This window comes from Culex pipiens, chromosome 3 (assembly GCF_016801865.2).
Source record: "Culex pipiens pallens isolate TS chromosome 3, TS_CPP_V2, whole genome shotgun sequence".
In the NCBI taxonomy this organism is placed as follows: Eukaryota; Metazoa; Arthropoda; class Insecta; order Diptera; family Culicidae; genus Culex; species Culex pipiens.
This window is the reverse complement of record NC_068939.1, coordinates 118,136,523-118,162,612: the sequence shown is the minus strand read 5'-3', so window position 1 is coordinate 118,162,612 and position 26,090 is coordinate 118,136,523. Positions and strand designations below refer to the sequence as shown.

The 26,090-nt window shown below is 38.5% G+C and overlaps 2 protein-coding genes across 3 annotated transcripts in view; both read left to right on the top strand.

The window, feature by feature from the left end:
* Window positions 1-16,068, top strand: part of LOC120417916 (neuropeptide SIFamide receptor-like) — a 248,126-nt gene extending 232,058 nt beyond the window's left edge. The window contains exons 4-8 of one of the 2 annotated variants that reach the window (XM_052710836.1): window positions 13,191-13,473; window positions 13,542-13,876; window positions 13,937-14,208; window positions 14,669-14,998; window positions 15,242-16,062. In XM_052710836.1, coding sequence (XP_052566796.1) covers window positions 13,191-13,473; window positions 13,542-13,876; window positions 13,937-14,208; window positions 14,669-14,998; window positions 15,242-15,504 — 1,483 coding nt within the window. In that variant the 3' untranslated portion in view covers window positions 15,505-16,062. Of the gene's footprint in view, window positions 1-13,190; window positions 13,474-13,541; window positions 13,877-13,936; window positions 14,209-14,668 lie in introns of both variants that reach the window. The other variant, XM_052710835.1, reaches the window with a different exon arrangement.
* LOC120417880 (uncharacterized) lies at window positions 2,146-3,304 on the top strand. The gene is made up of 2 exons (XM_039580102.2): window positions 2,146-2,311; window positions 2,368-3,304. The coding sequence occupies exons 1-2, from the start codon at window positions 2,220-2,222 to the stop codon at window positions 3,263-3,265; spliced, it is 990 nt and encodes a 329-aa protein (XP_039436036.1). The 5' UTR covers window positions 2,146-2,219; the 3' UTR covers window positions 3,266-3,304.
* Window positions 16,069-26,090: the final 10,022 nt, after the last annotated feature.

The window sequence follows — 26,090 nt, the reverse complement described above, 5'->3', positions numbered from 1 at the left end:
AAAAATTATCCCGTGTTCTGGCCATATATAGCAAAACAAAAAATTAACAACAAATTGGGTTAGCTTGAAAATTTTCAAACTTTTATTTTTTTAAGGTTTTGGTATAAAGACCATAATTTATGGCCAAAGTAAAATCCATGATGAAATTAGTCAACATTTCCCCATAGTTCTGGCCATATTTTTCCAAATAAAAAATAATATCAAATTGGGTTATGGAAAATTGGTCAAAAATTTACCATTGGAGTAAAATTCAACAATAGAAAATAAAAACAAATAAGAAATAAGATTATGACTGATAATTGTCCCACAATTTTATAATCAAATGAAATAACTGCATTTTTTACAAATATTAAATGTTATAGTATAACAACACTTCAACTAGAAACGCAAACCATGTGTTTCGAAATAAAACCCATCAATATTGTTATCCATTGAATTGCATTGACCCTCCGAGATGTGACAACCAACACTTCGAAATGGGAAAAGCTCCAGCGCAGGACGAGCAAAACTAAATCAATCCTCATAAACGGTTTTCATGCAATCAAACATATTCCTCCTGCACCTGCACCACCGCCAATTCCCCCACAAAATATATGTGGAGTGGTGTTGGCGGAGAAAGAGCATGACAAATCCACTTAAAAGTCTTTTATTTTAAATTTTAATCCGTTTCTAAAATTAAATCACCTGTTTTAATTTAAAGTTTTTATAAAAACTGAACTCACAAATAATCCTATTTTCGACAATTCCGCAAAATCTCCCCACCATAAGCTGGAAAAATAAATAAAAACATGCAATACAACAGGGTTTCGATTCGGTTTAGAAGACCTTTGGAAATGCACCCAGATGCACATTCACAGATACACTTTCCCACACCCACACAAACACATAACCGATTTGAAGAGGATTATTTCTTTTCACCACCATCGCACTCTTCTTCTTTTTATCCCGCTCCTCCAGTCCGACCGATATACCGTCAATGTCAATGACAGGACGGATTGTGAGAAAATCCCCCTCCCTGTCGCAGGACTCCACACAATGCCAACATATTTTGTTGGCGCTTGCAACAATGTTTGAACCGGACGACGACTCATCCTTCGATTGCACTTGCACTTTTCTCGCCACTCATCATCTTCGTCGAACTCTCATCACCTCTCTGATGGGTAGATGCTATAATAGTATGACATCGACGACACATTCCCCTTTGGTTAGGGTGATCATGTTTCCAATGCTGAGTGACATGGGTAATTTCTTGTTTACAGTGACAGGAACAATTTCATTATCAGTCACTACTCGTGAGAGTCTTTTAAGCTTGATGATTGGATTAACACTGGAACGCCCAACGCATGTCCAACTTACACGGACGCCCAAGCCTCCCAAAAAAGTTGGAACGGTAACTTCAACTCGCTGGTTCTCGGGCAAAACTCAACCAATCAAGGTGATTCTTTTTTCCAGTGATTTGTTAGAATGTCTAGATGATCCTAGAACTTTGTAGAACTTAATTTGATCAAATCTGTAATTTCTGCGACCGAAAACATCGTTCCACCTTTTTCAAAACGACTGCCTCCGCGGAATTTTTGGCGAATTTTTTTTTACACGCGAAAAAAAAAAGTTGGAACGATGTTTTTGATCGCAAAAATTACAGATTTGATCAAATTAAGTTCTGCAAAGTTCTAGGATCATCTAGACATTCTAACAAATCACTGGAAAGAAGAATCATCTTGATTGGTTAAGTTATGTTCGAGAACAAGCGAGTTGAAGTTACCGTTCCAACTTTTTTGGAGCCTTGGGCGTTGGAATGTTAACAAATTCTCAAAACGGATCATTAGTGAGCAGCGCAATCAAACATTATGAGTACCCACTACTCATCGGTGTCACCCTAATATTTTCAAGAGTCCTCCCAGCCTCTAAGCCGTGTGACACGTGGGTTTCGAAGCATGTGGTGTTAGAAATGGCTTCCCACTTTAGCATGTGCTTCGTTCCAATGTCCCGATGTCCGTGAACTTGGCCATGAGGTCCGCCACCACTTCCACTGCGCCGGCATTAGGCGCGGTTTCGTCCTATCGTTTCAACGACCGGCAACTGATTGACATCCAGCAAGTGTAGTGGAGAATGCATTTAGAAAGCATTGATAAAATCCCGACATCTAAGATATCGTTGCTTCGACGGTGTCATCTCGTTCGAAACAAGTTGGCATTTTTGAAAACCCAACAAAAACAATAATGGCTGTTTGCTCAAACTGTTACAAACAAATTCCAAATGCACGAAATCACTCAGTTACATCAAGCATTACACCGGAGACGATCTTCAGCCGGTTCGTTAAGCCCAATTTGAGCTTGAAATCATTTCAATGAACCCCACACCTTACAGGATCTCTGAAGACCGCGAAATGTCCCGCTTTCTGTACCGGCTGACGCAGGAGATTGTGACCTCGCGGAACTTTTCCGACTCCAACATCAACCGAATCTGCTCAAAGTATTACGAGAGCGCGTCCTTCCCGGACAAGTCCAAACTCGGCCAGGTCGTAACGGATCTAAAACGAAAACTTCAGGTCAACCCGGACGGCAGCGATACCCCAGAGAAATCGTCGATCACACTGGAACAATGTGTGTGTAGTTCATCGAGACGGTCCAGCAGGTCGTCAAAAACGACCGAAGATCACGTGGACAAAAGCATCAGCACGCAGTCCTTTCTGCGCATTCCGGAAGTTCCGCCGGGTGTGGACAGCTTCACCCAGATGGGCGATTCTCGCGCAGCGAGTCAACTGCACGTCAAACCGGAAGAGGACGCCATCTCGAAAACCTCAATCAGTACCATCAGCTCGTACAATTTCCCGTCGTCGATGTACTCGGAATTGACCACGCCGGAACGGCGCAGATCTTCCGGAGCAGACTCAATCATAATATCCGAAGAAATAGCCGGTGAGGAACCGGTGGACGGATGCCGCCACCGACATCCCAAGGACAGTTCCGCCGACATGATGCTGCGAATGGCCGCATCCAGCCGGATGAACAAGGATGGCGAGCCGGGTCCATCGCGGAAGTGTCCACTGCACCGGTGCCATCAGTTTGAGCGAATGTCGGCGAACAGCGCTCTTTCCGGAGGGTGCGGGAAGGGCTGTGGAAGCGATTTTCCGCTTCCTCCGTTCGCAGAAATGGACGAGTCCGAATCGCCGACGACCACGTGCTGCGGGCGGCGTAGGAAGAAGAAAACGAAGGTCAAGATTGACACCCGGTGCGCGAAGACGAAGGGGAAGAAAAAGAAATGATGTTAAAAATTACATTGGAAATATAATAGAAATATTAAAAGCAGCATTATTGGTTAATTCATACAAGTCTCCATACAAATTTGGCTGCTGTCTATACAAAAATCTGTATCTCGGGAAGACATTTTCTAATCGGGTTGATGTCTTGGGCAAAGTTGACTTCGTTAATTTGGATTTTGCAATTCGAACGTCCGCTAATTCGAACGTATTCGAATTAAAAAGTACTCAACCGTCAAAACCAGTTATCAAACTGATGTTGAAGTTTCATTATTTTCACAATTTCCGAACACGTGGTTTCAAGCTTTTGACAGCTGTCAGTCGTTCCAATTAGCAATTTGGATTCGCTCATTCGAATGCAGTGCCATTCGAATTAGCGAATCCCCTCTATACTAGGGTTTTTTCTCAAAATTTATTTTCCCTAAAAGAGCACGTAGCTAGCAAAATCTAAACTTAGAAACATGTACCCTCCCTGTAAAGGCTTATGAATTGATCTCAGTTGAAAGGTTCTCCAAATCTCTGAATTGCAAATGTAACATCCTGGAGCAGAAATGTTAAATTCTAATAAACACAAATTGAATTGAAATTGAATCCCCTCTGTACTTCTATCGTGATCGTCGGAACGATATCCATAATATATCGTTATCGTTATTTCGATATATCGGTGCTAATATTATCGACGATAAGGGACCATCCATAAACCACGTAGCCCCTTTTTGCCTTCCTCACCTCAATGAGGAAAGGCTATAAAATCACTCGAAAAATGAACTTTTTTATTCGACCTCGTAGACCCACCTTCACGTATACCTATCAACTCAGAATCAAATCCTAAACAAATGTATGTGCGTGTGCATGTCTGTAAGTCTGTGCACCGAAAAATATGCACACGATTATCTCCGGACTTCAGTGTCTTGCGAACCTTCGAGGTGAACGGACACTAGAGCTGCGGTATTTTTTACTACCTAAGCTCAGAGTTATTTCAAAAAAAATTCACAGTCTTTTTAAAGACTACCTGAGTTATTTTCCCAAATTCTAAACAGTCTTTTCAAGACTAACCCCACCTGAAATTTTGTTGTATTTTACAAACGAAGCCATCTTTTTAAGAGAACTTTGCTTGCAAAATGCGTCAAAACAAAGGTAAGCGCAAATCTTCTGAAGATTTGGTCGTTACGTCGGTGAAGCGTTTGAACGTTAAACCGGCTAACGGAAACAGAAAAAGAAAACAGCCTCATCCGAGGTCTGATTCTGATTCTGAAAGTGAGGTCAATCCTCCAATTCCATTGGCAAACAGTTTCGGTGTTTTATCCGAAACTGTTGACAAGGATCCTTCTCCTCGTACTGAGCCTTCTGCCGTCGAGAAACGAGTAAAGGCTCCGCCAATTGTAGTGACTTCCGTCTCCGATTTGGCCAGCTTTCGAACGCAACTGAAGAATTGCAAGGAAACTTGCAATTTGAAGGTTTCGTTCCAGCTTGGTCGAAGAGGAGAATGTCGCTTGTTGACGGAATCTTTACAAGATCACCAAACTTTTGTTGGTTATTTGAAAAACCACAAACACAATTTCTACACGTATGAGACCAAGAATGCTCGTCCATTCAAGGCGGTCCTGAAAGGTCTCTCCAACGACTTGTCGGTGGATGAGATCAAAAACGAACTTAAGGTGTTGCTTGGCTTTGTCCCATCCCAAGTAATACCAATGAAGAAAAAATCAAATGGGAATATTTCTCGCTTTGGTTTGACTTCACAATTTTATCTGATTCATTTCAACAGAAATGAAATCAACAATTTGAAACTTTTGGAAAAAGTTCAGTTTTTGTTCCATGTACGGGTAAAGTGGGAGCATTTTAAGAAACATGGCGGTAATGGCCAGAATCTGACCCAGTGCCGGCGTTGCCAGGCATTCGGTCACGGTACTGATCATTGCGCCATGGTGCCAAAATGCATGGTTTGCGGGGATTCTTCTCACGACAAGGACAATTGTCTCGTGAAAGAAGTCACTCAATTTAAATGTGCAAATTGTGGTGGAAATCACAAATCAAATTTCTGGGATTGCCCCATCAGAAAAAAGGTTTTGGATTCTCGTGCTAAGCATCAGCCGAAATCCAAACCGAAATTTTCTCAAAGTCAGGTTGTACCTGCATCTTTAAATCAAACGTTCGTGCTGTCTCACTCGAACAATGCTAGAAATACCCCTACCGTGGAGAAGTTAGGTAACACTAATGGTATTTCTTATGCCAACGTCGTTTCGGGTTCGGGTTCATCCACGAATTTTAAATCCTCTACCAATTTTCAAATTGGGCAGGTACCTCAAATTTCATTTGAAAATTTTTCTGCTGGCAACGCTTTGGGATCTTCTGATCTCGGCGATGTTACGTTTGAAAAAATGACTTTTTTGCAAAACTCACTGTTTGGTTTGATTCAAACAATGAGTAATGCTACATCCATGATGGAAGCAATCCAGATTGGATTAAAATTTGCGAATGATGTTGTTCTTACCCTGAAGTTTAATCATGGATCTAAGTAATTCCATCAATATTATGAATTTTAATGCTCGCTCTTTAAAAGCGAAAGAAAATGAATTTTTCAACTTTTTACGAGTTCATAACGTGCATGTTGCTGTTATAACCGAAACATTTTTAAAAACTGGCACTTATTTGAAAAGTGATCCAGATTATAAAGTTATAACCAATAACAGAATGAATCGAAATGGCGGTGGAGTTGCAATAGTTATCCACCGTAGTATGACTTATAGTACGTTACGTGACTTTAAGTTAAAAGTTATTGAAAGTTTGGGTATTGAACTTGAAACTTCTTTTGGGAAAATTATGATTGCAGCTGCATATTTGCCTTTCCAATGCACTGGGGAAAATAAAAATTATTTCAAAGGGGATTTGAATAAACTTACTCGGCATAGATCTCGATTTTTGATCATCGGTGATTTTAATGCCAAACACCAATCTTGGAATAATTCAAAAGTAAATTCCAATGGTAAAATTCTATTCAGAGATTGCACTTCTGGTCTTTATTCGGTTTTATACCCGAATGGGCCAACTTGCTTTTCTTCTGTTAGAAATCCATCAACAATTGATTTGGTTTTGACAAATCAAAGTCAGTATTGTGGTCCTTTAGTGACTCATGCTGATTTTGATTCTGATCACCTTCCAGTAACTTTTTCACTTTCTCATGAAGCAGTTACCAGACCCAATAGTTCTGTGTTTAATTACCACAAAGCTAATTGGGACAGGTATCAGCATCATATTGAGAACAATTTAAATCATGATTTTGTTATAGAAACCAAAGCTGATATTGATTCAGCCTTGGAATCTTTAACTAATGCAATTTTGGATGCTAGGAATATTGCTATTCCTAAAGTCCAAGTCAAATTTGATACTCCCATTATTGATGACGATCTTCAGCTTCTGATTCGTCTGAAAAATGTTCGCCGAAGACAGTATCAACGTTCTCGTGATCCTGCACTGAAGCGAATTCAAAAAGATTTGCAAAAGGTTATTGACCACAGATTCACTCTCCTGCGAAATGAAAAGTTCGCAAGAGATGTCGAACAAATTAAACCTTATTCCAAACCTTTTTGGAAACTTTCAAAGGTTCTTAAGAAACCTCAAAAACCAATCCCTTCTTTAAAAGATGGTGATAATATTCTATTAACTAATGGGGAGAAAGCTCAAAAACTTGCTCAGCAGTTTGAGAGTGCTCATAATTTCAACTTAAATGTTCTGAGTCCTATTGAAAATCAAATTTCAATAGAATTTCAGAATATTGTTGAACAACAGTTTTCATCAGATGATGTTTTTAATACGGATCTGAATGAAATAAAATCTATTATCAAAAAATTTAAAAATATGAAAGCCCCTGGTGAGGATGGCATTTTTTACATTTTAATTAAAAAACTACCTGAAGCAACTTTAAGTAGCTTGGTCAAAATTTGCAACAAATGTTTTGATTTGGCATATTTTCCCAGTAGTTGGAAAAATGCCAAAGTAGTTCCGATTTTAAAACCGGATAAAAATCCTGCTGAAGCCTCAAGCTATCGGCCCATTAGTTTGCTTTCATCTATTAGTAAATTATTCGAAAGAATAATTCTTAATAGAATGATGACGCACATTAATGAAAATTCAATATTCGCTGATGAGCAGTTTGGATTTCGCCTTGGGCATTCAACTACTCATCAGTTGTTGAGAGTTTCAAATTTAATTCGAAGCAACAAATCTGAGGGCTATTCTACTGGCGCTGCTCTTCTAGACATAGAAAAAGCATTTGACAGTGTTTGGCATAAAGGTTTGATTGCGAAATTGAAAAGGTTTAATTTTCCGATTTACATCGTGAAAATTATTCAAAATTATTTGACGGATCGTACTCTGCAGGTATGTTATCAGAACAGCAAATCTGATCAACTACCTGTACGTGCTGGCGTCCCTCAAGGAAGCATTTTGGGTCCAATTTTATACTATATTTTTACTTCTGACTTGCCTGATTTGCCCCCAGGATGTCAGAAATCACTTTTTGCTGATGATACAAGCATCTCCGCCAAAGGTAGAAGCCTTCGTGTCATCACAAGAAGATTACAAAAAAGCTTGGATATTTTCAATTCTTATTTGAAAGAATGGAAAATTACTCCAAATGCTGCAAAAACTCAACTTATTATTTTCCCTCACAAACCAAGGGCTGATTTTCTTAAACCAAAAAGTCATCACATTATAAAGATGAATGAGGTAAATTTAAAGTGGGAGGATCAAGTGAAATATCTTGGACTTGCTTTTGACAAAAACCTTACTTACAAGGATCACATTGAAAGTATCCAGGTTAAATGTAACAAATATATTAAATGTTTGTATCCACTTATAAACAGGAATTCTAGACTTTGTCTCAAGAATAAACTGTTAATTTATAAACAAATTTTCAGACCTGCCATGCTTTATGCTGTGCCGATCTGGACAAGCTGTTGCTTAACCAGGAAGAAAAAACTTCAGAGGATTCAGAACAAAATTCTGAAAATGATTCTGAAACTTCCTCCCTGGTTCAGCACCAGTGAACTTCATCAATTAGCCGAAGTTGACACTTTGGATGTTATGTCCAATAAGATAATTGATGCATTTCGACAAAAATCATTGCAGTCTTCAGCTGCATTGATCCGCTCTTTATATAGTTTATAAGTTAGTTTTAAGGTATCCCTTTTCCCTATTGTACATGTAGGACCTCCTACATTTGAAATCACTGAATAGCGAAAGCTACAATATTTCATGAATAAATGAAAGTTGCTAGTATTTAAAATTGAGGTGAAAAGTCATCGATTGTGATTGGACACTCAATAATATTTTAACTGAATGAATGTACATGGAAGAAAAAATCAAAATAAATATAAATTAAAAAAAAAAAAAAAAAAAAAAAAAAAAAAAAATTATCTCCGGACTGGCTGAACCGATTTGGACCGTTTTGGTCTCATTCGATCCGTCTTGGGGTCCCATAAGACCCTAGTTAATGTTATGAAGTTTAGAAAAGTACTTCAAAAGTTATGCTAAAAAACGATTTTAGCTAAACTTCGGAAGATTGTAAAAAGGGTGGTTTTTGTAAGAGAACCCGTCATGCTATATATTGTTAGAAAGGTATTCGAAAGACCTTTCCAACGCGTTCAAAAAATTGAAGATCTGACAACCCCATCAAGTTATGAGCACCTTCGTGTTATTTAGACACTTTTTTGAGGCCGGATCTCAAATATTTTGATGAAAAAGTTGTCCGGATCTATCATGCGACCCATCGTTGGATAGGTAATCAAAAGACCTTTAAAACGAGCCCAAAAGATTGAAGATCTGACAACCCTATCAAAAGTTATAAGTACTTTAGTGTTTTTAATACACTTTTTTGAGGCCGGATCTCAGATATTTTGATAAAAATAAGTGTTATTTATACACTTTTTGAGGCTGTGTAGTGTATTCACTTTATGAATGCGAGGAAGGCACCAACCACCTAATGGTGGATTAAGTAACGTTTTTGGAAATCAAAACAAAATGTTTTTTGATAATATAGTACCGTCATCAGGGGTGACATTGGGTCATACAAATTTCTGCATTTTTGTATGACCCAATATCACCCCTGATGACGGTAAGTTTCAAAGTATAAATTCTCAAAAAATATTAACAAAATAACGCATCTTTTCCAAAATAGTCAAATTTCCATAACTTGAAATATGGGTATAAAACAGGCGATATTTTCAATGCATTTTCACTTTATTAGAATTTTATTTTCCACAAAATATAATTAAGTGAAAATACATGCAAAATTCGGCTAAGTTTTATGCTTATCCCAAATCAATTTAAAAAAATACGGCAATTTGTGAAACTTTTAGTAGGTATTTTGCAAAACTGATGAATAAATTGAACATGCATTCAAAATTTCGATTCTTTTAATACTTAATAATTTTGAATTTTATACGGTATTTTATAATAATTTAAGTATTTTGCAGACAAATAGACGAAAATGCATACAAACTTTCGCTTTGTTTGATACTCATATTGCGAGTTACTGAATTTTGAGTACTTTTACTGCCGCTCTAATCTAGTCCGTCAAATTTGTCCCACCCATATTGCTACGTATTAGAATTTCACGAAAAGGTGGATTTTCTTCGTTTTTCTGGAACAAAGTACAAAATTTTATTGGGTTTTTTGATAGTTCACATGATTTCGAACCAAACTGCATTATTACCTCAAAATTGCCGAAATTACAGGGACGGACTTGATTCGAGCGGAAGTTTTAAAACATATTAAAAAATTAGTATTTTACATTAAAAAACTCAAATAAAGTAAAAATGAACACAAAATATTGCTTTGTTTATTACCAATATTGCAAAAGTAAATAAAGTGACCTCACCTCCGTGTACGCACGAGTGCAAGCAGCAGTCAAGTGCTCAGTGCTCCATTGTTTTTTCGAAATTTTTCGCCGTAATTTACCGGGATTAGCCGCGAGTTTGCTCCTGCAGCATGCCAAGGGCCGGCCGTGGCCGTGGCAGTTCGAGTGCGGCCTCGAAAAACCCGCGAAGTTCGTCTACCGGCCGTGTGCAAAAAGGTAAACAAACCAACGCCGCGTCGTCCGCCATCGCGCCGGGGAGTGTGTGCGCCAAAGGATTCGACCCCAAGTTATTACACCCTAATTACCGTGTCCAGGGCCGCAGCCCTATAAGGCTCCGTTCAGCTACTTCCGGCAATCCGTCGACCGATGGCGCTTCAACATCCGCCAACATTCCCACCAGTAACAAGTTCGCGAGACTGAGTGACGAGGAAAGCAACAACAACAACACCGACGGTAGCACTACCGACGACGACGACGACGATGGTCGTACACGGAAGAAAGTGATTTCGCCAAAAAAAAGTAATTACTCCAAAGGAACGACGACCACCACCAATTTTCGTTTTGGACACGTTGGCGGACGATGTTGACGAGCAGCTGGAAGGCCTCGTGTACTGCCTCAAAATAGGTAAATCGTCAGTGCAAGTGTTCACATTTGACAAAAAGAACTTCGACCTGGTTGTGGAGAAATTGAAGCGTAAAAACTTCAAGTTCTACACATTCGACCCCGTGCAGAAGACCGCTGTTAAGATCGTCTTGCAGGGGTACCAAGACCGCCCGATCTCCGTCCTCAAGGAGCACCTCTCGGGTGTCGGAATAACGCCGCGAGACATAAAAGTCCTCTCGCGGAAGACAACAGTCACAGGTACACACACATTGTACCTGTTGTACTTCGATCGCGGCACCGTCAAACTTCAAGACCTGCGGCGGACTAAGGCGTTGGACGGTTTTTGGGTAAACTGGCGGTTCTACTCAAAGAACCCGTCGGACGCAGCACAATGCCACCGTTGCCAGAAATTCGGCCACGGCTCGCGGAACTGCAACCTCCGGCCCCGCTGCGTGAAGTGCGGTGAGTCACACCTCTCGGAGGTGTGCGCACTGCCACGAAAGGCGGACTTGGGGGACAAGGCAGAGCAAACCAAGGCGCGCATAAAGTGCGCCAACTGTGACGGCAACCATACCGGTAATTACCGCGGATGCGTCGCGCGGAAGTCCTACCTCGAGGAGCAGGAAAAGAGGAAGAAGAAAGCAGCAGCGTCCCATCCTCCTCAGCGAAGTACGAGCGCAGCAGTTCCTGCAGCTGGCCAGCGTACGGTTCCAGCGGACAACCCAGCGTTCCCTCCTGGATGGGGGCGGTCGTTTGCGAGCGTGGTCGCTGCCGGTAGCGGCGATGCGACCCAGCAAGGAGTCACCGCGGAAGATCTCTTCACCCTGCCGGAGTTCTTTGCTCTCGCGGGGGAGATGATGACGCGGTTTCGGACCTGCCGTAACAAGGCGGAGCAATTTCTGGCCCTCGGGGAGCTGATGATCAAGCACATCTATAAAGGATAAAAAATTGTGATCTAGTTTTAAGCTTTCTCTATTTCTATCCCCTTTCCCTTGCAATTTTAGTAAGTTTTTTTTCTTATCTTTTTCTTACTTTCGGTAACCCCTTAACTACAAGCAACATTTGTTCCAAAATGGATTATGATGTAACACACAGCTGAAAGGAACTCCAAAACTCTGTTATGTATTTCAAAAGAACTTATTGTATATTGATAATTCACCAATAAAACCGAATTGAATTGAAAAAATAAAGTGACTTTCAAAACCACAGCATATTGTAAAAACACCTCTCATAAAGTAAAAATACTTACACAAATCAAATATTGCAAATACAAAAAAAAAATTTCAGAAAACACGGTATTTTGTAAAATTTTTATTGTTTTCCAACAAAAACTCTAATACAGTCAAAATGCTCACAAAAATCTCTTCGTTGAAATACTGTATTTAGTGAAAATTTAATGCATTTAATAAATATATAGGGAAGAGTGGGGAGACTTGATCCCCTTTTTTTTGTATCGCACATAATTCTGTCAATTTCTCACAAAACTATGAACTTTTTGCATGAATTGAAAGCTTAGACATTCAACTATGTTTGGCTGATAAGGGTATTTCATCAGATAAACTCTTCGAATCATGCCAAGCGTTTTAAACAAATATTTTAAACCGGCATTTTAAAAATGTTGGGGGTAATTTGATCCCCCTTTCAACATTTTGAAGAAATCTTAAGCAAAATGATTCTTATTCATCCAAACTTTTAATTTTCTATAAGTTACAGCAATTTCACATTAAACCTGTACGTTTGTGTTCAAAATATAACAAGTTTAGCATGCAAAATATTTAAAAACTTAAAATTTTCTTTTTTAGACCAAAATTGAGCGCACAACTTTCTAGAACAAAGCTAATTGTTTTACCCTCATGCTGACGAGATACAGGCTTGGGATCAAGTGTCCCCGGGGATCAAGTCTCCCCACTCTCCCCTAAGGAGAAATATAGAAAATTTCCCTTCGTTTGACACCAATGTTTTAAATTATAAAAATTAGAATATTTTCAATATTTACTATATTTTTGAATTTTGTTGATTATTTATACTTTGGAACTTACTACATTATCAAACAATATTCTTAGTGAATGCTTTGAACATTTACATGATATGGTTGGTTTAAGTAAATTTTAGAAAGATTTTAAAAATGAGTTATCGTCCGTTGTCGTCGATAAGATTATCGCCTATAGAACTATTAAAATAACGATAGCGGTTGATTATCGTCCGGACGATAACGATAACCATTATCGTTATCTTTAGAAAGTGATATTATCGACAATAATTTCATCGATTAACAAACTTGATTCTGATATATTTTCGGCAAAATATGGCCAACACCTATTGTATGTTACAGTTGAATAAATTCATCATTTACTATTAAAAAAAATACATTTTTTCCGATCGTGTCAATTATTACTCAACCAAGCTTAAATCAGCATTTCAAACACAAAACAACCCTTCTAATATCTTCCTCTCACTCTTCATTGCAGCTTCCTCGCCATCTGGTGGCCGCTCAAACTGCAGATCACCAAGCGGCGCGCCCGCTTCATGATCGTGTGCATCTGGATCATCGCGCTCAGCTCGACCATCCCGTGGGCGCTGTTCTTCCAGTTGGTACCCATCTCGCCCCAGGCGCCGGAAATCCAACTCTGCCTGGAGGTGTGGCCACCGGGGACCGACGGCAAGCTGTACTTTCTGCTCGCGAACCTGGTCGCGTGCTACCTGCTCCCGATGACCCTCATCACCATTTGCTACATCCTGATCTGGATCAAGGTGGGTGACTTTTTTTTCGTTTGGGAGTAAGTCATGTGTTGAGTTAATTGTGATCTTTTGACATCCAGGTCTGGCGGCGATCGATTCCCGGCGACTCGAAGGACGCCCAGATGGACCGGATGCAGCAAAAGTCCAAAATCAAAGTTGTTAAGATGCTCGTCGTCGTTGTTATTCTGTTTGTGCTGTCGTGGCTGCCGCTGTACGTGATCTTCGCCCGGATCAAGCTGGGCGGAGCGCTCGAGAGCAGCGAGGAGGAGATGATCCAGATCGCGACCCCGATCGCGCAGTGGCTGGGCGCTTCGAACTCGTGCATCAACCCGATCCTGTACGCGTTCTTCAACAAAAAGTACCGCAAAGGCTTTGCCGCGATCATCCGATCGAGAAAGTGCTGCGGACGGTTAAGGTTTGTTTTGGAGTATTTAGGTGGAAAGGGGTTTGATTGGGTTGTTTGGTTTGCTTTCAGGTACTACGATACCGTCGCGATCGCATCATCCTCCACCAGCACCCGCAAGTCGTCGCACTACCACAACAGTACCAAGCAGCGATCCCAGTACAGCCCGTCGATGAAGTCGGCGGACGCGGTGTCGTACATCTACGAGGATCGCGCCCGGAGGCACCACGCCGGCATCTCCAAGCAGGACAGTAACCTGTCGCGCCACATGCTGCTGAAGCAGGACAGCAGCATATCGAGGCAGACGTTGCTGCTGAAGCAGGACAGCATCGCGTCACGATCGGGTACGGTGCAACTTTTGTTAGCTCAACACCATCAACAACAACAACAACAGCAACAGCTAAGGCGGAAACGGTTCTAGAAACTGATCTCCCCACGTTCATCTCTGTTTTCCGTAACTCTGTGTATAGTGTGTATTGAAAGTCTATGCATATATTTAACGGTAGAGCCATAGTGGGCTCCACGTGTTGTGCCCCACGCGACCACACACACATACACTCTCACACACACTGGACACACGGCGTTGATGAGCTTCTAGAGAGTTGTTAATTCTATCTTGTTTAGCGATTTATTTCTAGAGTAATTGCGGAGCGAATCGCGTACTGAACTGTCCGTCTTCTCTCTTTCTTTCCTGTATCTCTGTCTGGCTGTCTGGTTCGCGCCGCGATCATACCAACATCACCCACCTCATTCGAAAAAAAAAATCAACCACCTCCTCATACCATCAACCAAAAAAAAAACTAGCAATTCTGTACCGGCAAGATAGCGACAATTCGCGCCAGATGCTGCTGAAGCAAGAGAGTAACGGCTCGCGGGACATGCTGTCGAAGCAGAGCTCGGCCTCGGACTCGATGTCGCGCCAGGACAGCCAGATCTCGTACATTGAGCCGCGGAAGGGCATCCTGTGCAAGCAGGACACACAGATCTCGTACATCGAGCACACGCCGGGCAGCGGCAGCAAAAAGTTCTCGGCCTCACTGTCCAGCCAGGACAGCGTCCTGTCCAGCATTGAGCACAAGCGCCACAAGCTCGTCAAGCAAGACTCGATTTTCTCGTTCAACGAGCCCAAGTCAGGTAAGCCCTCCTCATCAAGGAGTCCTCCGGCACTAGTAGCCGCTAGAAGTAGTTGGTGTCCAAGCACGACTCCCGCACGCCAAAGCACGACATTCCCTAATGCACCGTCACCGTCACCAAAACCATTCTGTCACTGTGTGAAGTCGCTGTACGCCCTGTCCCGCTGTGCCCTGACGACCGAAGGCGCCACTAACCTCCTCCTCCGGCATCATCACCATCCCCTATTGTTCTTGCTCGTTGTAGTGTACGAGAGTTCGGCGTCACCGATTGCCGCCGCCGTCGCAACCCCGAACCGGCGCCACCAGCTGGTCAAGCAGCACTCGGTCATCTCGTTCGCCGATCAGCGGCGCGGCGGAAGCCTCACCAAGCAGGACTCCGTCACGACCATCCACCGGACCAACGGCAACGGCGACGGACAGTACATATCGTCCATCCTCAAGAAGACCGACTCGCAGTGCAGTTCGGCTTCGCCGATAAGGAAAAATATTGGCTTTTTCGACGGATAAGCAGGAAGAGTGCTGTGTTCGTAGCCTACACATAGTACAGAAAAGCGCGCGCGCCCGGAGGGGATCACACGTAACACCGCTGCCTACCAGACTACCAAGTAGACAAGTCAAATCAGAGAATATACCGAACCACCCCCGTACTATAAACCCTCTCTTCTATACACATACAAACACACACAGATTCACCATACCCACAAGCTGGATACATTTTTAAATATCCTATCTCTAACCGTGCCATGAAAGGAATGTTCGGAAGCGAAGAAAAAAAAGCATCATCAAAGCTAGAACTTAACACAAAAAACAATCCCCGCTTCGTACCGCTTTTGGGGACACACTGGGAAGAGTAATAGATGGATGGATAGTGTTGGGGACCATAGACGGTTATTCAAGATGTTCGAAATTATTTTAAAACTCCTAAACAATTAAACCACATTACCAATTCTGCTTTAAGAAAAAGATACAGAAAAAACACAAAATACTAGAGGTAAAGAGATGGATTTAAATTCAGACGGGTCCGGTTCGAAACTCGACGGAAGCATAACCGTTTTTGAATTCTTAAAAGTGAAAGTATTTATGCCGCGTATACAGTAAAAAAAATCTGTGTAAAATCGCATACAAAAGCATGCACATCACCATTGTGAGCATGTAATATTGTATGAGAAAACGTGTACACAAAAAGCATGTGCCGAAGAAAAAAAACTCAGGACTGCTCACCCCAAAAATAACATCAATCCGGCGAGAGTCACATTCAGATTACCAAGTCCGCGCCCCAACCCGCTCGGCTATCTTGCCGATGTGATAATTATTGGATCAATGCCAGTGTAACAGTAGGTTTTCCGTACGTCGTATACTGTGTTAACTACATACGATGTATGGGGAACCTACAACTATATCCATAGCGGCGAGATAGCCGAGAGGGTTGGGGCGCGAACTTGGTAATCTGAATGTGACTCTCGCCGGATTGATGTTATTTTTGGGTTGAGCAGACCTGATTTTTTTTCTTCGGTACATGCTTTTTGTGTACACGTTTTCTCGTTCAATATTACATGCTTTTGCTCACAAAGGTGATGTGCATGCTTTTGCATGCGATTTTACCATCGGATTTTTTGATTTTTAGTAACAGTTCATGCAAGTGAATTTTGGCGTTTAGCTACCTCACCTTCCTTTCGGTATTAGGAAAGCGCTAATTCTCTGCTTTTGAATACATTTTAGAAAAATAAATTGTTGCGATAGTAAAACTTTTTGGCAATGTTGATCATAGAATATTGTTGAATGAATTTCGAATCGAATGGTTAATAATAGTACCAACTCGATTTTACTTAACCCTTTTATAAATGGGAATGTTAAATGGGAAAAAAAATTTGCAGATCAAATCAGCAACATATGGGTCATTCCAGGTCAACTGAGTACACTTTTGGACTCGACCTTCACCGATTTGGACCAAACTTGGAGGGAACGTTCATCTATCAATAGTTAACAGAAATCCCAAGTTTGGTGCTGATTGGACCATCCCTCTATTTTTGGCACCGCCCTCTTTTTTGACGATTTTCTAAAAAACTTTTTTTTCTTTTAATCATTACTTTGCAACTATTTGAGCAAAAGACTTTCTACAGGTTGCATTTTATAGAAAATTGTCCAAGGAATTCGATAAAAATAAAATTTTAACCCTTAAATGCCCACTAATATTATATTTTAACGTTTTAAGTATTAAAATTCAGTTTTGACCAATTCCTTATATTTTTATTTGTTTTATTTTATCACCATCGTGTTTCCCGGACAATTTTACATAATAATCAATGTAGACCTCAAACTAAAATGAACTATTGGCGAGATACAGCGATTTTACTGAAAAAAGTTTGATTTTGCGCTGCACTCTGTCCTATGAATTCAAATCCGAAATAAGTTTCTCACATATAAAAACCGAACTATGCGGGATTCATCCCTTTTTGTTGAAAAGTACACCATGTACTTCCGAGTGCTGCGCAAAATCAAACTTTTTTCAGTAAAATCGCTGTATCTCGATAATAGTTCATTTTAGTTTGAGGTCTACATTGATTATTATGTAAAATTTTCCGGGGAATGATTGGTAAATTGAATTTGGGAATGATTGGTACAGAGTACTAAAAACTGGCCTTAAACGAGATTTTTGCATTTCAGACATTACATTTACATTTGTATTACACATTAAATTTCCCATAAAATAAATAAATTAATTACTAATCTCAATTTCTTTTAAGATCAGATAACGAAAAATTGCCGAATTTTTTTTAAGAAAATACTTTTTTTAATTCTGAGAACGCCATCAAATCAGGCGTCCAATTTTACATTAAAATTTGACAGCAAATTTCCGAACCACCACCATTTCAGGCTGCAAATTATTGAAAAACACGTCATTTAAGGGGTCATACCGCCCCATACGTCACGAGATATCGAAAAATGGAGCTCGGATTCGTGATCAGAGACAAAAGCTACTTTTTAGGACAAAGTTTCACGCAAATCGAAGACCAACTGCTGTGTGAGTTGGCGGAGAATTACCCTTTTAAGAAAAATACTATCAGTAGGGTATCATTGAGTCTGGAAAATATGATCGTGTCAATGTATTTTTCTGTTTTTTTTTTTTTGCAATTTCTCAGATTCTTATCAATGAAACCGTTTGAAGGGTTGTATCGGGGCCCCTTAAAAAATGCTACAAAATTAGTTCATTAAAAAATCGATTAAAAGAACATAAAAAAGTTGAAAAAAAAGAGTTGAAAACAAGTTTTACCGGTGGATGACATTTATTGGCCCATTATTTGTACCTATTTGAGCATATTTTTTGTTTCATTGACCCAACGGCAGGGCTCGCACATAAACCAAGTGGCCTCCAAATTGGAACAATTTTCAAACGATTGACATTTAAGGCAGATTCCATCAAACTTCACAACATTTTGCGAAAATGTTAGTAGGTATATTAAGTAAGAACATTGGGTCGTATCATTTCAATTGGGTCCTAAAATCAAGCGTAAATTGGTTGACAAGGAGTTTTTTTAATAAACAAAAGTCACCAAAGCATCCTATTTATTTTTATTAAATATTTAAAGAAAAAAATAATGAAGTGGAAAAGCATCAAAGTAAATTTTCCTGTAATTTTTATTTATTTATTCTTAGTTTAGGGCCTTGCAAATTTCTCAAAGTTTAGATATCCACCAAATTCCAAAAAAATAGGGAACTTCGAAATTTTAATAAAAATAGAAGTCTAATCAACTGAAAACAATCTAAAATCATTGTTCTACATTGATTATCATATTTAACATGTTTGGGCTCGTAACAAAGGTTTTTTTTTATTTAGTTCTAATGTACAACACCGCACGGCCTAGCTCTAGTAAAATATTATAAACCGAGATACCCCATCGGAGATTAATAAGTAAAAAGTCGTGTTTTACCGGCCTGAATCAGAATCTGTATTAATCAAAATATTCTACCGACGAAAATTGCGTTTTTCAAAATTTTAAGGTTTTTGATTTTTGGTACGGATTTTATCTGACCTGGCCTTATAGGCGAATCGATTTTGAAAAAAAAATATTTTTGTAACAAATTTGTAAAGAAATCTCTTACCTTTAAAACCCTTTTTTTACTTTGTAAATCCGTTTAGATTGTCAAAGGTCAAAGGTCCAAAGGTAAGAGATTTCTCTACAAATCTATAAACAATTTTTTTTCAGTTCAACCCACATATAAAGGAAAGGTCAGTTAAAATTCCTATTTAAAAAAACGTAAACGAACGTCGTTCTCGCTGATAGAATATTTTGATTTATACAGATTCTGATTCAGGCTGGTAAAACACAACTTTCTACATAGAAATCTCCGATTTGGTATCTCGGTTTATAATTGATTGCTCCAGCTACACCGTGAGTTAAGTTGTTCCAACAAAAATAGCCTTGCGTAACGATCTTGAATAACGTCTATGGTTCAGCACTGTTGCTGCAGGCAGGCCATCTATCTATCCGACGATGCCACACGATGCACACGTTTGCAAACCCGGGTGTGGCCGATAAAAGTTTTGGCCACGGGCCCACCCCCATTCATTGCAAGGCCAGGCACTAGGAAGAAGCAACAAAAAAAAAGATAAAGAAAAACATACATACCAACTGTTGTAGCGCGGTCCAAGAGTCCTAAAAGCAAAACAAAAAATACGTTTAAAAAATACACTAAACAACCCTTCCCACCGCGCTGAACCTCCCACCAACGCTGCATCGCACACACCCAACCTAAAATGATCCTTGATAGTTTGCCAACGGCCCTCCGGAAGATGGCCCGGCCAGGGGGCTATTATTTGCAGCTTAAAATCATTTACCCGTCCGTCCGCCATAATTTATCACAATCAATATCAATCTAAAGCCCCGAAGCCCCGATGCACACAAAAACATTCCATAATCGATCTCCAACCCCAACCCACTACCCGCTAAAACGGACGTGTCGTTTCTGTCCAACCCCAACAGTTTCCGGTCTCGAGCCAGGGGGCGAGCATTATTGCAGCCACCACCGCCGACATGACAAAACTATTTCCAGCAGTGGTGGTGCACCGAAATGTGGGCAACTGCACACGAACTACCTTTTAAAAGGGGGTGTTTGTGGTATTTTGTAAACAGTTTGGAATCATTTCAAAGATATGGCAAATAACTATTCATGATTTTGCTTGTGATGAAATAAATTGTACCTCCTCATGAATTCACAAAAACTTTCCATGGAGACGCATGTTCCTGTAAAATAAAGCGTCACTTCCTCGGGCAAATTACTAGGCCAAACTGCTAATCCAAATGATTGCTAGGCGAACTTATCAGATTTAGAGTGCACCTAAGCGTTAAATACAGATGTTGAGCTATAAATACGGATACAACTTATTTGACGATCCTTGGCTTAGTTTGACTGCAAGATGGTGCTCATAAAAGAAGTAAAACAATTTTGAATAAATTGAGCTTTCAGATCATATGAAGATTCAATTTAAATTTCTAGGTAAAATTTGGTCAGTTGGGTCCTAAAATTAATTTTAAATGTGTGATATTGTTATTCTCAACGATAAAGCTTATTTTTCTGAGAACTATGATCCTTTGTAAAACAAATAACTTACTTGACAGCTCGTTCCAAGGAACCATAGTTGATTAATCGAAAAAAATGTTGTCTTGTATTTTTTTGTGTTAAAATAAAAAAGTGTTCAGAAATGGTTTTTAATCGTGTCTTTCACTGTTGTAATGAAAATTTAAATAGGGCTTTAGGACCCTATTGCTCTAAAAATAGGCTGATTTTGAAACATCACGCTAAAACGTGAAAAAAAAAGTTGATATATCAGAACTTTTTCGCAAATCGAATTTCTTGCAAATTTCTGCATAATCGTGAATAGGGTCCTAAAGCCCTATGTAAATTTTTATGTACAACGTCTAAAAACACGCTTAAAAACCATTTTTGATCACTTTTTTTTTATTTTAATGCAAAAAAAAGTTGACGAGACAACATTTTTTCGATGGATCAACTATGGTCCCCTTGGAAAGAGCTGTCAAGTAGAACCAGGAGGGATGCTAACTGCAGCGATCTTGGGTGATTGAGATTGATAACGCGCGCAGACTGCGCACAGTGAAAACAAAAATATTTCTTTTTTTAATAATTCAATTTTTGTTATAAGAATTACTTTAGTAAAAGTCAAATTACACAGTAGTTAAGTTAAACGTTTCATGTAATAAAAGTACAACTTTAAATGAGGTCATCGGCCCGATGTGTGCTTAATAATCCCAACTTTAGTAGTATTTTTTGCCAAAAAAAAAATGATAAAAATCACCTCACATACATACACTTACTTTTAAACGTACATTGCGGTAAAATTTTACATAAAAACAATAATTACTTTATTACCATTTTATGCCTGCAGTTTTTGTACTTTTTTTTACAGTGCGCAGTTGCTTTGTTTTGGTTCCGTAACGAACAGCTGTTCTTTTGTGCTGGAGCCGAAGTTGACATTTCCCTTTTGTTCTGGTGCCGAAGTTGACAGCTTGTGTTGGCTACGGGTGAGCTGCCTGTAGTGAGATATAGATGTCGCCCCCCTGAGTAGAGCCTTGTCTGTCAAGAAGGACCGCGAGGTTAATTTTTCAAAATTGATTTAAAAATCCATTTTAAACTCTTTGTGGTCGTACAAAGGGTCATTGTACGCAGAAAAATAAGCTTTATCGCTGAAAACAATAATATCAGCAATCTGAGCTTCATTTTAGGACCCAATTGGGGTGAAATGGATTGGCAGAAGTTTTTTTTTGGCAAATTGAAAATAAGTATGGCGACACGAAAATATTATGAATCGAGAAGACCCTAGGGAGATGTTTTTCGTAGAAAGCTATCACGGCTTGTTTTCTAGGCAACCTTAAGAGGAAAAAAAAAGTCATCGCTACTTAAAAATGTGTCTTATAGTAAATTTTCTCAGCTTTCCAATGCTTCTAAGAGCGAAATGTTTCATCGAGAAATTTCTCAGATATCTATATTTTAAGTTTTTTGTTTTAAAATTCTTAATCATTTATTGGAAACTTTTAAATAACAGCTCAGGAAGCTTGTCAAATGATGTGTTTCATAGGTCAAAATGTGCAAAATTAGACAAGAAACAACTTGTTAGAAGGTTGCAATCCGCTAAACATTTTAAAATGAAGTTTTAACCGAATTTTTGAAGATACGGTTCTGTACAAATAATGCCTGTCTGCTCTGATTTAGCTTGGAATTCGCTGATATAACCGAAATTTTTGCAGTTTTGAGATTCATAGGGTATTACTAGATTTTTATGATTAAATATCAACATTAACCAGTTGCATAGACACAAAACATGTTGAATACTTGAAATTAGGAGAAATACTTTTCATGAGTATGAAATGATTGTTTTAATTTTTTTTTGTATGAAATGATCAAGAAATTAGCAATATTATAGAAGTCTTTTAAATCTCACCTTCTTTTAAAAAAAATCATATAACTTGATTTTTGTTTAAATAGCTTGAAAAGAAAGTTTCTGTTTGATTTTTTTTTGTTAAAATAATATTTATGTTTTGTTTAACGGTGCACATCAACCAGGGCTTTTGCACCCAGATCTTTGTAACAAACATTTTGGTATCTTCAAAACTACGAGAACTATCGATATAATTTTTCATTTATCCCCTGAACTATTGTCTACAAAATAATTTACAACTAAGTTTGACTATTTTACAGGATTGGGTACGTAAGTTTGGCAATTTTGGAATAAGAATACTACAACTTCCTTGATTGCTGTGCACCCTTAAACAAAAAAAAGTTTGTGACGGTGGTTTCAGCTTTCTAAGTTGAACGACTCAAGTTTTATTGCAATTTTTAAGTGCATTGACAACAGTAAACATTTTATAAAATTTAATCTTTAGTTTATACTCATGAAAATATGACATTTGAAGCTTGCAACATTCATATGTAGTACATTTTAAATTATGTTTGTATTTATGTTTGTAGTAAATATCAAATTTATTCATTAAAATTCAATAATACCATTAACAATCTCAAGCCTGCCAAAATTTCGGTTGTACAAGCTAAATCAGAGCAGACACGTGATATTGGTACACAAAAAATATGTAATGATCTAATAATTCTTGTAAAAAATATATTTTAACACGGTATTATGTTTTTAATCTCTGAATAAATCCCATATCTTCAAAAAGTCAATTAAAACATAATTTTCAAAATGTTTAGCGGGTTGCAACCTTCTAAAAAAATGTTTCTTGTCTTATTTTGTACATTTTAAGTAAAGAACACATTAAACACATCATTTGATAAGTTTTCTGAACTGTTAGTATAAAGTTTCCAATAAATAATAAAGGAATTTGAAACAAAAAACTTAAAATATTGATATCTCAGAAATTTCTCGATGAAACATTTCGCTCTAAGAAGCATTGGAAAGCTGAGAAAATTTCCTATAAGACGTATTACGTACGCTATGATTCACCTTTCTGATTGAACATAGGGGAAATATACCCTTTCTAATCAAACACCTATCTTCGTCATATGGAGAGTTTGATACTCGATTAAAGCTCCAAAAATACTATTTATGCTATAAACTTAACGGCAACAGCACCGCTTCGAGTAAGAACGCAAATTGATGCCGCTTACTGGCCAAAAAGATCAAATTTAGTGCACTTTTGATCATAATTTCTTTTTTGCGAGACCATTTCTCATCATTTTAGTGGCACACACATCCACACGCAAGATGCGAGGTTAACTGCTAAACGAAAGTCGCCATCAATATCTTTTCACTTGCGCTAACGTTTTCAAAGCGCTTAAGATATAAAATTTTGTCCAACTACCGGAAACATGTTCTTTTGCACATTAGTAAGTCACTCACTTGAAAAATAATCCCGAATCATGTAGATAATAAGCAAGCGCCATAAAAAAAACAAACGCGCCAAGTCTTTTGACGTTTGACTTATGACGACCCATTCCAATCGAAGGCTGAAGAAAACCGAGCAGAACAAAGGGTGGCCACAAACACCACCAGCAGCGCCTGTTGGAGTGAGCCAGTGATGCCAGGAAACTTTCTCTATAAGTGCTTTTCGCGAGTGTTCGCTAAAAAATTTCATCACAATTGGCAGCACTAAGCAGACCCAAAAGAGCGCTGGAAAAAAAAAGAACTAAGCTGAAAATAGAAAAAATGGGCGTGGCCCAATGCATTCTCGTCTGGTTAGAATGCATTTGGGATTTTTTTTTTAAATGCTTGTAAAAGGAATAGAATAACTTTTTGTAAAAGTGAAAATAAACAGAAATATTCACAAAAAGTTGCTCTACTCGTTGGTGTACTTGGTTTTAGTAAATTTCAAGGAACACTAGATTATCCAGCATCATTCAAACACGACCGCTTATTAGGCTTAAAATGGGTATATTTCCCCTCTCACAGTCAAATAGCAGTCAATTTTTCTAACTGAATATTTAATATTGAGAAATTGGTGATTGACACATATTTATAGATGATTTCATGTATTTAGGCGGACATTATTTAGAAAAGATATTGATTCTTGTGTGTGCGTGCTCCCGCGTTGGTGCGTTTGGTCCAAACACTATCCCGTCTCTCACATCACCATCATCATAGAGTTGGACACCCAACTTCAAGCAAAGCGACTGCACACTTTTTAAAGGAAAAAGCGGTTTAATTTTATGTTTGACACGTATATTTACCGAAAAACATTTTCTAGCAAGTCTATATATCAGCTGAACCCTTTAATGAAATAAGACAAGTCAGGCAAGGACGCGAAGCAGTATTATTACAACAAAGAGAATAAATAACTGAACAAAAAAGCAAAGCAAACACGATATGATTATTAAACAACAAAAACAGAAAACATAACATTTTTGTAGGTTAATTAATTATCGATTTGCCGCTATCGAAACAAACAAAAAAAAACGGAGCAAATGAGCTTTTTTACGCTAAGGTAACATAGGCTTTACGAAACGGAAATGGAGTCGCGATTTCGCGAGACCCCGGGAATGTTTGGAGTGGAGATTTGTTTTTACTTACTCGTTAGGTTTCCAACACTTGTTGATTGTTGTCGTTTACGTTTTCTTTTTGTACTTGATGTTGTATGTTTACTTTAGAATTTTTTGTGAAGGGAAAGTTAAGTTGTTTACTTTGTAAAATTTAATCGTTCTACCAATCGTGAGTGTGTCATTTCAGTATTAGTAGCTTAAAGTTTAAGTCACTTTAGTGAAGGTTATGTTAAGAATTGTTTATTGAAGATGATAGTTAGGTTCAACGTTATGTGGTTATACTATTCTTTGTGAGGAGATTCATTTATCATTGGATGTCGAATGCATAAAAACTAACATATAAATGTTTAATTGTTGAATATATAACATTATAAGGGCTGTCGAACAAATAAGTTTATTAAAATAATAAAGGAAAATAATCCATGCGTATCACTATGGCAGTACCAAAATAAGAACTACTATAGGCAATAACCTAAAAATCTACATCAAGCTAATCAACTAGACAGTGTAAATGGAAGAAACAAAAAATAAATATAATAAGCTGTGAAAGAATCGCATTGTTACTGTACTGCAAAGCCCACGAACACAAGAATGTGTCAGTGTTCTTCGTATGAGACAAGGTGAAACCATAATCAATATGCATACAAGTATAACAAAACAAAATTGGTGTTTCTTTTATCCCAACTTATGGACCATTGTTGAATATTCTATTGTTTTTGAAAAGAAACCGAAACGGATAACTCCCCTTATTAGACCAATCAACAAAAAAAACAAGGAAATCTTTATCAAACAAATCAAACGAAAACGAAAGTAATACATAAGGTAACGCACACTATGCACAAAACATCCCTTCAAGAAAGAGAGAGAATGAAATCAGATAACAATATCTTTATAAAAGATGGATAAAATCTAGCAAAGGTAGAAGAAAAGACAAACAAAACGGAAACATATATTTTTGTATAAGAGAGTAAATATGTATAATGAGAATAATATGGAAATACCTTTCACAATATAGAGATGAATGGGGTTAATTTTAATAAAGCATAAAAAACATAGTCTAATATTAAATTGAAACAAATGAAACGAGC

What these genes read in the sequence shown, in the direction of transcription:
- LOC120417880 (XM_039580102.2), top strand. Translation starts at nt 2,220, where the DNA reads ATGGCTGTTTGCTCAAACTGTTACAAACAAATTCCAAATGCACGAAAT. An exon ending in CCGGAGACGATCTTCAGCCG is followed by an intron (nt 2,312 to 2,367) that starts GTTCGTTAAGCC and finishes CACACCTTACAG; the next exon opens with GATCTCTGAAGACCGCGAAA.